This window comes from Arvicanthis niloticus, chromosome 7 (assembly GCF_011762505.2).
Source record: "Arvicanthis niloticus isolate mArvNil1 chromosome 7, mArvNil1.pat.X, whole genome shotgun sequence".
Taxonomy (NCBI): Eukaryota; Metazoa; Chordata; class Mammalia; order Rodentia; family Muridae; genus Arvicanthis; species Arvicanthis niloticus.
The window spans coordinates 61190818-61202476 of NC_047664.1; the positions used below are offsets into that span (position 1 = coordinate 61190818).

At 33.3% G+C, this 11659-nt stretch overlaps 1 protein-coding gene across 1 annotated transcript; it reads left to right on the forward strand.

The window, feature by feature from the left end:
• Positions 1-1617: 1617 nt before the first annotated feature.
• On the forward strand, positions 1618-2596 carry LOC117713177 (C1GALT1-specific chaperone 1-like). The gene has a single exon (XM_034509520.2). The coding sequence runs from the start codon at positions 1640-1642 to the stop codon at positions 2594-2596; it is 957 nt and encodes a 318-aa protein (XP_034365411.1). The 5' UTR covers positions 1618-1639.
• Positions 2597-11659: the final 9063 nt, after the last annotated feature.

Genomic DNA, 11659 nt, shown 5'->3' on the forward strand with positions numbered 1-11659 from the left:
TAAATTCTTAAATGGCACCAATTTACTTTGTTTACAAATTTTAAGGTTTTCATTGGCATGAGCTTCTTAGTGATATAAGAGTGAGATGAATATTGTTACTCTCATAGGGATTGTACCAGTATAACACATTTAGGAATACAAAGCTTAGACCCAGTATAAATTTGTCTTAATTGCATCTTCCAAACTACCTTCTCTTCAATGAGTAATAGAATATTGACACACAACCCATTAATTTCAGGGTGTCTTGCTTAATCCTTCCCTATTTAAATTTGCAATGTTTTAACTGGATTAATCTTTATTTAACACTTTTTGTTTGAGACACTTGACTGGTCCTGATGTGTTAGACTATGTGAACTTAGATCATCCTTTCATTACTCTCAGTAACACTTAAAGGAAAAAAAATCCAATTTTTATATACAAAAGGAAACTCGATGAAATATTATAAGGCTAAGATGTCATTGGATGGTAAGTAAGTAAACAATGAGACATTAACTAATAATAATGTAAAACAGGTTTTCATAGCTACTATAAAGAATACTTTACTAACTGCCAGATGCCCTTAAAGACAAACATCTGTTGTTTATAATAGAAGACATATAAACATAAGCACTCATAGTTACAGATGAACCTAGGTATATCTGTGTTCAGTATACTAATATGGAATCAATATATCATAAAAAATGGGTACAAGAAGAAGTAGTTCATATAACCACGAAAGAGCAGGCAAACTTTCATCAGAAAACTAGGAGCAAATGGTGAGAAGGAGAATCATATTAGTTAAAAAAAATTCACATTCAATCATCTGAAAATGTTGTGAGGCCGGAGAGTATATTTTAGAGGCACACAGAACAAGCGTCTACAATATGCAAAGAGGATTGGCAGGCTTAATGATGAAAAAGGGAAAAAAGAAAGAAAAGGTTTATAGCCAAACGACAGTTTTGAGTGCACACAGTATGCAGACTATTATGCTCACATCTGCGGGAAACCAACCGCTCTGACACACACAGACCTCTTCCAACATTTTAGTTGAATATAGAAATGTAACGAAATGAGCAGAAAATTGGTTGAGAATCTTCTGCTTTCTCGTTACAATTCTCTTTTGATCCTTGAATAAACATTTGTAAACAAAACAAAGCAAAACAAAACAAAGCAAGTGCAGCTTCTGTCCGTGCCACTGAAGACATGGCTGATGTTTAAAGGCCTTTGCCAAGACCCCTACTCTGTAACTTTGTTTAGCCAAATATCTGGACTTGTTATAGCTGGACTCCCAATGAATGAGAATCGAGTTTCATAGTTTTATTAATGTTCATTATTACCTAATGGTAAGTAAACATTAGCAGCTTTGATTATTTTCTAGGGCCAAAGACATCAGGCGTCCTGGTAGTTTTCAACAGACCTTTTGGAATTTCAGACAGTTTCTTCATGGGACGGGGAGGAATACTCTTTTGCCCCTTCAGGCTCTCCGTACTTTCAAGATTCCAGCTTCCTATATAGCAATCTCCTTTAAGGAGACTCAACAAGAGAGCACCAGCTGCATCTATTTCTGCCATCTCAGGAATATAAGACAATAGTTTGGATTCGAGCAGAGAGCCATAGGTGCCTGCACTTTCTCCCACTGAGCCATTTTATACTTAGAAACATGCGTTCAGAATGTGACTCATTTTTGAAGGGTGCACTGCTCGGAAGTATCTTCTTTGCGTTGATCACAGTGCTAGGACACATTAGGATGGGTCACAGAAACGGGATGCATAACCACGAACATCACCACCTGCAGGCTCCTAACGAAGATGTCTTGAAAATGTCAGAGGCTGAACGCCTGAAACTAAATAACAGCTTCCGGGTATACTGTATCATTCTTGTAACATCCAAAGATGTTAGTCTGTGGGCTGCAGTTAAGGAGACTTGGATTAAACACTGTGACAAAGCCGAGTTCTTCAGTTCTGAACATGTTAAAGGATTTGAGTCAATTACTGTGAATGAGAGTAGCCTGTCGTTGATGATGATAAAAGCTTACATGTACGCCTTTGAGAAATACAAAGACCAATATAGCTGGTTCTTTCTCACATATCCCACTACATTTGCTGTAATTGAAAACTTAAAGTATTTTTTGTTAAGAAAAGATCCATCACAACCTTTCTATCTAGGACACACTGAATATATTGGAGCTCTTGACTATGTGACTGTGAAGGGAGGGGTTGTCTTAAGTATAGAATCACTGGAAAGATTCAACGGCTGTTTCAGGATCACGCAAAAGTGTCGTCGCCATGAGGAAAATCTGATTTGGAAGTTTTCTGAAGATCAGATGCTTGCAGTCATTCTGAGAGAGGTGGGAGTGTTTGCAGAAAATGCTGAAGATGCGGAGTGGAAAAATTTATTTAATACAAAAACTATTGGGATGCTTATTAAAGAGGCAATGGCTGACTACCCGAATGGGATTGTACAAGGATGCTGTTCTGATATGGCCATTACTTTCAGTGGACTGACTCCTGATCAGATGCATGTGATGATGTATGGGGTATACCGTCTTAGGGCATTTGGACATGGCTTCAGTGATGCATTATATTTTTTACCTCCAAATGGTTCTGACAACGATTGAAAAAAGTATGATCCTGTATTTAATAACCACAGATGCCATGTTAGTTGCAGTAATAGCACAATGAACTCAGTACCTTGGTTCTTTTCTGGTCCAGTCCTATTGTGTCACCCTACATTAAATTTAATATATATTTTTAAATGGGATGTTATCTTCCCTTAAAACACTTGTAAAATGTTACATGTGTTATAGAAAAATGCTTTTGCCTATATGCTTTGATAATTACAGCAGTATAAATAAAGATTGTATGAATGTATTTGTTTTATACAAACTGAATGATAAACATTAAAATTTTTGGTTTGTTTTTGCTTATTCACTTTGAATGTGTTTTAACTTTCATGGATATATATAATATATATGTTATATATATATTATATATGTATATATACAAAGGTTGTGATGGATCTTTTCATAACAAAATTACTTTAAGTTTTCAATTACAGCAAATGTAGTACGATATGTGAGAAAGAACCAGCTATATTGATCTTTGTATTTCTCAAAGGTGTACATGTAAGGTTTTATCATCATCAACAACAGGCTACTCTCATTCACAGTAATATATATATGGGTATGTATATACATATATGTATTCACATATATATATGGGTATGTATATATATAATATATATATAAACTTTCATCCAATGAAATACATTTTTTATATTTTATTTATCTTTATTGGTTATTTTATTTATTTTTATTTCAAATGTTATCCTCCTTCCCAGTTTCTCATCTGCAAACCCCATCCCATGCCCTTCCCTCCTGCATCTATGAGGGTGCTCTCCCACCCACCCACCCACTCCTGCCTCATCGCCCTAGCATTTGCCTACATTGAGGCACCAAGCCTTCACAGAACCAAGGGCCTCTTCTCCTATTGATTCCAGATAAGGCCATCTTCTGCTACGTATGCAGCTGGAGCCATGGGTCCTTCCATGTGTATTCTTTTGTTGGCGGTTTTGTCCCTGGGAGTTCTGGGGGTATCTGGTTGGTTGAAATACATTTGTAAGAAACAAATAAAACAAAAACCAGAAAAACTTCACTCAGAGTCATATAGTATACATTGAACAAACTTCCACTTATCAAATAATACATATAACCAATCTACCTATAATTTATAAAATATAAAAACTTATAAAATATAAATACTTTTAAAAGGACAATACACCTCTGTGCCTTACTTGAACATGAACTTAGGCATTAGATGCAAATTGTTTTGAACAAATACACAAAAAATTATATTATATAGATTATGTACAAATGTTCACGTAAGGCATTAATGAAAAACAGTGAGAAACCTCAGAAATGCAATGATGTCTCAGTCAGTTTTTTAAAAGTCATTAAGTTACATAGGAGAGCTTTATAATTTCTAAGTCATCTTCCTAAACCCACTGGCTAAACCAGTAAACATTAGTTCATATGTGCCCATTACTAATTTTCTACAAAATGATTTGAAGTGTTATTTCCCATGATGTACTTAAAGGAGAAAGAAAATCAACAACTTTAATGACTTTGTGTTCAGTTATTTACTAAAGAAATTTGAGCAGTCTTAATTTTTATTTTTTAAAAAAGGAAGGTTGTGATTTATAATGTTAAACTACTTCAAATAGTTTAACATTATAAAATGTCAAATGCTGATAAAAATATATGTGGTCCAGGACAAAAAGAAGGAAGACACCCAGCACCTGCCTTGTGTGTCAGTAGGATGGACTAACATATGATGGGGAGAGGAGAAAGATAGGGTACCTGGTAGAGAGATGCCAGAGAAAGACATGAGGTTCATTTTAGAGAAGGAAAAGTGGAACTACAGGTTTAAAGGCAGTGAGGAAGAGACATGTATAAGAAAGCCATAGTGAGGTTCTGGCCCAGGCTGTCACCTAGGGCCATGTATTGGTCTGCGGTCCTGCTGCATCTGGGGACTGTGTCAACTTCCCAGCTTTGTATTACCAACAAAGCCCACGCAGATGTCCTTGGTCTGGACTGCTGCCTAAAGCACTCAACTGAGCTGACTCTACTACTCATTTAGTCCTCAAAGAGGGTGAGTAGGTTAGCTGGCACTGAGAGTATGAGCATGGGACAATTGTTCACGTCACTTGTCTGTCATACAGTGGTACAGGTAAGGAAGAGATGGCCTCCCCATCTTGTCCCTTGCCACTTCTAGTAGGTGGGAGAGTTGACCCTGGTATCAAGAGAGTGAGAGGCCTAGCTCTTCACTCTCTGTAGCATGAGAGAACAGGCCCTGCATGGAGGCTTGGCAGAAAAGTAGAGTTGGCCCTGGTTTCTAGTCTTGTGGTTGAGCCAGAAAGAGGATATGAGAGCCCAAGATCTGTCTATTGCTGGCTGCAGGATTTATTGAGTTAGTGGTACAGTGCTTGAGATCTTGTTGTGGTTGTGTGGGCACAGGTTATCTGGTAGGCTCATCAACTCAGCTCCCTCCCAGGTACAGATTCAGAGGTTTGAGTTGGCCCATCCAAACATCTACCCCATCAGTGAGATGCTGGATTGCATTAAAGGGCCAGTCCGGCAGATCCTAAACTGCAGGATCTCCATGACACAAGACAACAGGATATATCTAGGGGGAGTTCCAGTGAGGATCCTTTATAAATAGTGTAGCAGAAGGCATCTAAACAGACCAATGACTCGTGCAATGAACATTTGTAAGCAAAGATGTGTGGACTAAAGCTTATTCTGTGTGATACACTGTGATATACCACAACTTCCACACAAGACTATTATTTTTCTTTTATTCTATCTCCTTTTCTTTTGTGCAGGTGGGTAATTTCCAAGGGCTGAGGAAAACTATGAAGGTAGATGAGTGGAACTGGAGAATATGATGTGAAACTCACAGAGAATCAATAAAATACTATTTAAAAAGGTATAAGAAGAGGTCTAACATGGAGTCCCATCACTAGAGTTTAATTGACATTAAAAGTTATTACAAAATTAAAATTAATTAGAAATCAAAGGAGCTGGCTTACTGAACTATTTTCAAATAAAACACATTAACAATTACTTAGAAAAGTTGATATGTAACTGAAGTACATAGTTGTCATCCATATAGTTGATTAATATTGTCCCCAGATTCTAACTTGACTTCACAGATATTTCCTGTGATATTTTTTCATATCCAATAATCATTGATCTTTACATGTATTTATTTTTATATTGCATTTTTGCCTAGCCAAAAATTCACAACTCATAAATAAATTTGGAGTCATAAGACTATCAGAATGAGTTTTAGATTAAGGTCTGAGGGTGAAGACTAGGAGGCAGTTAAATCAACTAGCCATCCATTTAACTTTCCCCTTCTTGTTTATCTTATACAAAATATGATCAGTTATAAAGGCCCCAAGGACATTGATTATAACCTGTATACACTTTATTAAATTAGGTGTAACACTTTCAACAAGGGAATGTTCCCATTCTATGTGCTATTGAAGTAATCAGGAATAGAAAAGTTACATAGAAGAAAAGTGTATCATCATTAAAAGTCAGTATCTTTTTTTCTATTGCTTTTGCTAAAACCCATCCATCTTTGAACTTAAGTAAAGATTTAGTGAGTTGTAAAGTGAAAATCAAAAAAAAATATAAATCAATGGTTTCCATTTTGTAAAATTTGAATAAATATTCAAGAAAAAAATTAACCAAATTTTAGTTTATAATTAGCTTATATTTTATATGCAAAACACCTAAGGATGTTGAAAATGTATAGTAGCATGTATTACTATAACTGTATCATACAAAACAATATGATTAGTGAGTGCTTTATTCTGATTCATCAATTCATTCTTCTTTGCAATAAAGAATAGAATCCATAAAAAGATTAATGACTACTGGATATAAAAAATCATAAGACATATGAGACTAGAGTTGGGGTAACAAAAGAAAAATTATGCATTAGATGCAAAAAGCACAGGATATGAGAGTTACTGGAATATGGAAGAAACTTAAAAAATATTACAACTGGGCAATATGGGATATGGCACAATTAAGAGAATTAAGCTAACAGATACATCTGAGAAATCAATTTGTACAAACTGCCCTAAACTATATCATCTTGTGGCAAAAAGGATACCTTGAAAATTCACCATTCTGCTTCCAATTCTTTCTCCCTGAATAGATAAACAAAGGGACCGTTTATGTAGTGTCAAATAGAATAGTAATATTTTTTACCCAAAATGGTAATTCAAATCTTTAGATATTTTGGGTTTGCAAGATTTGTTAGACTTTATTCTATGTATATATTTCTACCTTGTTGAGTGATTTACATTTATTAAGGAATGTGAATATATTCATGTTTAATGTTTATATCACAGGCCATAAATTCAACAACCCTGAAATATTAAAGAATTGTTAAGATAAGAAATATAAACCTTTATTTTAACTTTTGTGTTTGTCAGTGTACATGTATACCTACTTTAGGTTAGAATGAATTGACTTCCATTATGCCTGCATCATTGCTCTCTGAAGTGTAAATAATGGAATTTCTTGCTGCCCCACATGCTCATTGATATTTAATGTAACCACAGCTTTTCAATCATCCCAGAATGTGTGTGATCGTTCATTGTTATTTCAATGAATTTTTATTCATTGTTAATTCACTTTTCTGTATAGAATATTGAAGGACATTTCATATGCTGATTGTCATCTTTATTATCTCTTTGATGAAGAACAAAGATCAAAGAGTGGTGATAGGTTGAATCTCCTAAGAGTTGTCATTCTAAGGTACTTACTTCTAGTATCTCAATTTGAAATTTTATTTGGGAATAGTGTGATTTTTATATATTTAAGTATACTTGAGAGGAGATTATTGATAAAGTGGACTCTTATTCCAAATTGGCTGCGGTCTTCAGAAAAGAGGAAAATTTAAACACAGGTAAGAGTATGAGTTTTAGCAAAGTGGAAGGCAAAAAAACAAAAAAACAAAAAACCCAAAAAACAAAAAAAAAACAAAACAACAACAACAAGGGAATGCTTTTAGAAGCCAAAGATTGATGATGGTTACAACCCTAAGAATGACAGATTTCTTAATATTTTGAACATAGATTTGAGATCATGAAAATACAAACAACTTAATTTCAATTTTTGAGCCATTGACTTTGTGGAATCTGTATGGCAGCTTTTGCAGTTTTATAAACTAGTCAAAATGTAGTGATTGCTATTAGGGAAAAAAAAGGGACTTTCTATTTTATCATTGACTTTTGCCAGCTACTTTAATTTGAAGATATAAGTCTTTGATCAGATATGAATTTACCTAAGTGTTTTCTTCCAGTTTAAAGTTTGCTTTTAAATTAATCACTTAATGTGTAAATGGGAAAACACTTCAAAGAAACCTAACTTATTGAGTTTAATATACTCTACACTTGGAATCACATCTAAAATTCTATCACCAAACACAAGGTTAATTTGATTGATTCCTGTGTTATCCAAGAAGTTTTATACTTTTATGTTATATATTTAAGTCTGTGGTGTGTGTTTGTGTGTGTGTTTTTTTATGGAAATGAAGTTCCAATATAGAGCTTCTCCTTTTTTCTTTCTTTACATGTGTGTATCCACTTGTTCCAATGTAATTGTTTGAATATTCTCTTCATTAAAATTCCTTTGCTTTATATTAAAAGTTAAATTATCATTGTTTTTATAACCAATTTCAAAGCTCTATGCTTTTTCCCTAAACTATGTCACTGTTTTTGGCTAATACAACTTGAATTTCAAAACTGTGACTTTACATTAGAGCTTAATAATATATGCTCTTTTTTTGTATGATTGTGTTCTGGTTCAGTACTATATTCATTTGTCTCAGTTTTTCTTCTGCTTATACATACTTTTGAGCTAAAGTCTGTTTTGAACCATGAAATAATTTGTGACAATTTTGATTAATATAGAGAGAATGTCTTGTATTCTGTGTAGCAGCATCACCTGTCAATAAAAAGCTGATGGCCTATTTAAAAAGACAAGAAGTAATAGGTGGGAGCTTTGGTAGAGAGGAACTCTGGACATTTGCCAAGTATGGAAATATTTGTCTCCAATTATGAGGAAGACTCACATATGGAACTTAGGAGAGATAACTGGTCTTATGGTAGACTTAGACTAGTTCAAAAGGGATAATTGAGTTACATGTTATCAGAACTCAGCCAAACCTTATGGTCTAGATATTTATTTATAAATAATAAAGTCTCAAATTATTTTGGAAACAGGGCATGAGTGGAGAACTCTACTGTTACAGAGTAAAGTTTTTCTGAATCTGCACAATAAAGTCAGAATATCAGAGTTCTCACTTGACTAGATGACAGTGTTGAGGATATAACTTTGAGAGTTAAACATTGATTTTTCACCGTATATTGATCTCGTTAAACTGAAAGTGTCAGAATATTGGCCCTTCAGTTTAGTATTGTATTAAAAATATGCAGAAGTAAAATGAGACATCTCTGTCTATACTCAAGTAGAGTTCAAGAAGATAGTCCGTCATGTTGAAGATTCAAGATATCTGGACCTTAAAACACTAGTCATATGACATGCACAATCAAGAAACTAACAATGATGAATGCATGCTGACTTTCAGTTCTATTTCTTTTAACTATACAATCAAGGATGACAATCAAGAAAAGGTACTGTGCATATTGAGATGTTCTTTTTACGTCTTGTCACTTAATTGCTAAATGAACAAAATCAACATAGTATTCTCAGAGACTTGTGTATCTGACCAGCCATGTTTTTAAGACTGTTGTTATATTGCATAGGAGATTTCCTTTAAAATTTATGGTATATATTCCTTTGCATATTAATTTTTACATTGTATTTCTACTTTACTTTTTTTTTAAACTAAAACAAAACAAAATCCCCAAATTTCATATTCTAGATTATCTACAATAGTTATACAGGTTAGAAAAGATAATAATTTTATTTTATTTTTGAAAAGGAAGGAAGGAACCAGATAACATGACACTAATTAGCAATCTGAATATGAAGGGTGTTAAGGCCTTGGGAACGAGAATATTAGAACAGCCTGGACTATAGAGAGAAAAGCTCTCAAATAAACTATAACAAAAGAGGAGTGGAAGAGGCCAAGAAGGAGGAGGTAGGGAGGAAGTAAATGAGAACATAGAGTAAAAAGAAAACAAAAGGAATAATTTTTCTTTTCTTTTTTTTAAGTTTTAATTTCTTTTGGGTTAACATGATTGTATTCAATTTATTTCTCTGTGTTCTTCATATTTCTATTAACAACCCAGGAAAATTCATCTGCTTTTAAAAATACTTTTTATAAGAATCTTACATTTGCACATCACTTTATCTGTCTCATTGGTTCAACCTCCCATCAAACACTAGCACATAATTAAAATTCTGACAACTCCATTGCTACTTTACAATAAAGATCACTTTCTTCTGATCCCAAATAAAACACTATTAATTACTGTGAAATGGCCTTCAGTATTCATATTTTAAGCAACTCTTTGTAAATAATTATTTAAATATTCTCTTTAATTTCTATCTATCAACAGAATTCCTCTTAGTAGGTCCTTCCGAGCAATATTGAAATCTTCATTGAATCACCTTAAATCTTTTATAGTCTCAACTCATTACACAATTCCAAAGCTGCTACTTCTGCATATTCTCACAATTTTCAATCTCTCTCTCTCTCTCTCTCTCTCTCTCTCTCTCTCTCTCTCTCTCTCTCTCACACACACACACACACACACACACACATACATACACAATGCATTAAATAAAAATATATTTCCCACATTTATAGATGTTAGTAACACAAAATGAAGGTCCCAGCTACTTTGATTTCTGAGGAATTGTTTCTCTGATTTGAATTTGGTAGATTTTATCTTATAACCATATAACACAGAAAGAGAAAAAAAGTTTGGCTTACTTCCAAGATACCCCCTCCTACTTTGTGATATCTATTCTCATAATGTCAAAATTAGTTAGTTCCTAGTGGTTCCATCTCTAAATACCATCATTTTAGGGATTATGGAAGAGGATGGAAAGCATAATCATTCAGCTATAGTGGCACATAATTCCAATGACAGTGAAAGGTAAGATTTATTTAACATAGTCACACTTGTGTGAAAGATAAAGAGATTCAAAGTCCATCTTTAGCTTATTGTAATCATTTTAGTTTAAGTAGAAGTCAAGAATCATCCTTTGCTAAGCTATGTGGTCAATATGTTTTCTGTCTCATCTAAGAGACTTTGGCATTTGTACACATATATCCTAAAAAATGATATGATAAATTGTAAATTTTTTCCAAGAGACAAAGTGCCTTTCTAATTAGCCTAGGCTTAAAATAGCTTTTGAAATTCAATATTCTTGAGACCCATTACTTTAATAGTCTGATAGTCAATATCAAGGGCTTAAGAATTACTATATACATACATACACACATACATATATACACACATATAAATAAATATACACATATACAATATATACATATATATTACAATCATTTCCAATCAAATTGATTTAATAATGGTTGAATATTTTAATTTAATTAGGACTTGAAGGAACAGTATTTCAGAATGCCTTCTAACCTTGAATTGGTTATATAAGTAAAACTCCAGTCAAAGCTTCCTGAGCAGCTGAACCACAGGGGTATATATTAGTTACCAGGTCCAATACTAATTTTAACCTACCTAATATTTAATTTTACTTCATAAAATCAATATATGTTGTTCCTATAATATTTGTAGGAAAGTAGTATTACCAAGGAATAAAAAGATTCATCATGAAATTTGTCTAGTATTAGAAACTTAAATATATGGTTTTCTTTCTCTTTAACAAGACCTTGTATATTCCTGATTTGAACTTAGCATCAGGAGCCTTACTGACATGTTTATGAGAAAAGTCACACAAGTCATCAATTTAATAACTCTCATTAAACAATTTATGAAAACCTCAATATTTATCATAAATTTTACAAGTGCAAAGTCACATGCTGAGCATGGATTATCAACATTTTTAGATGTTGGTCTAAAGCCTTTTCCACAGTTCAATTAAGGGGACTTTAATTACATTATTAGAAAAGTAATGTGATAAGTAGGAGTGATGTAATAATAAAGAACA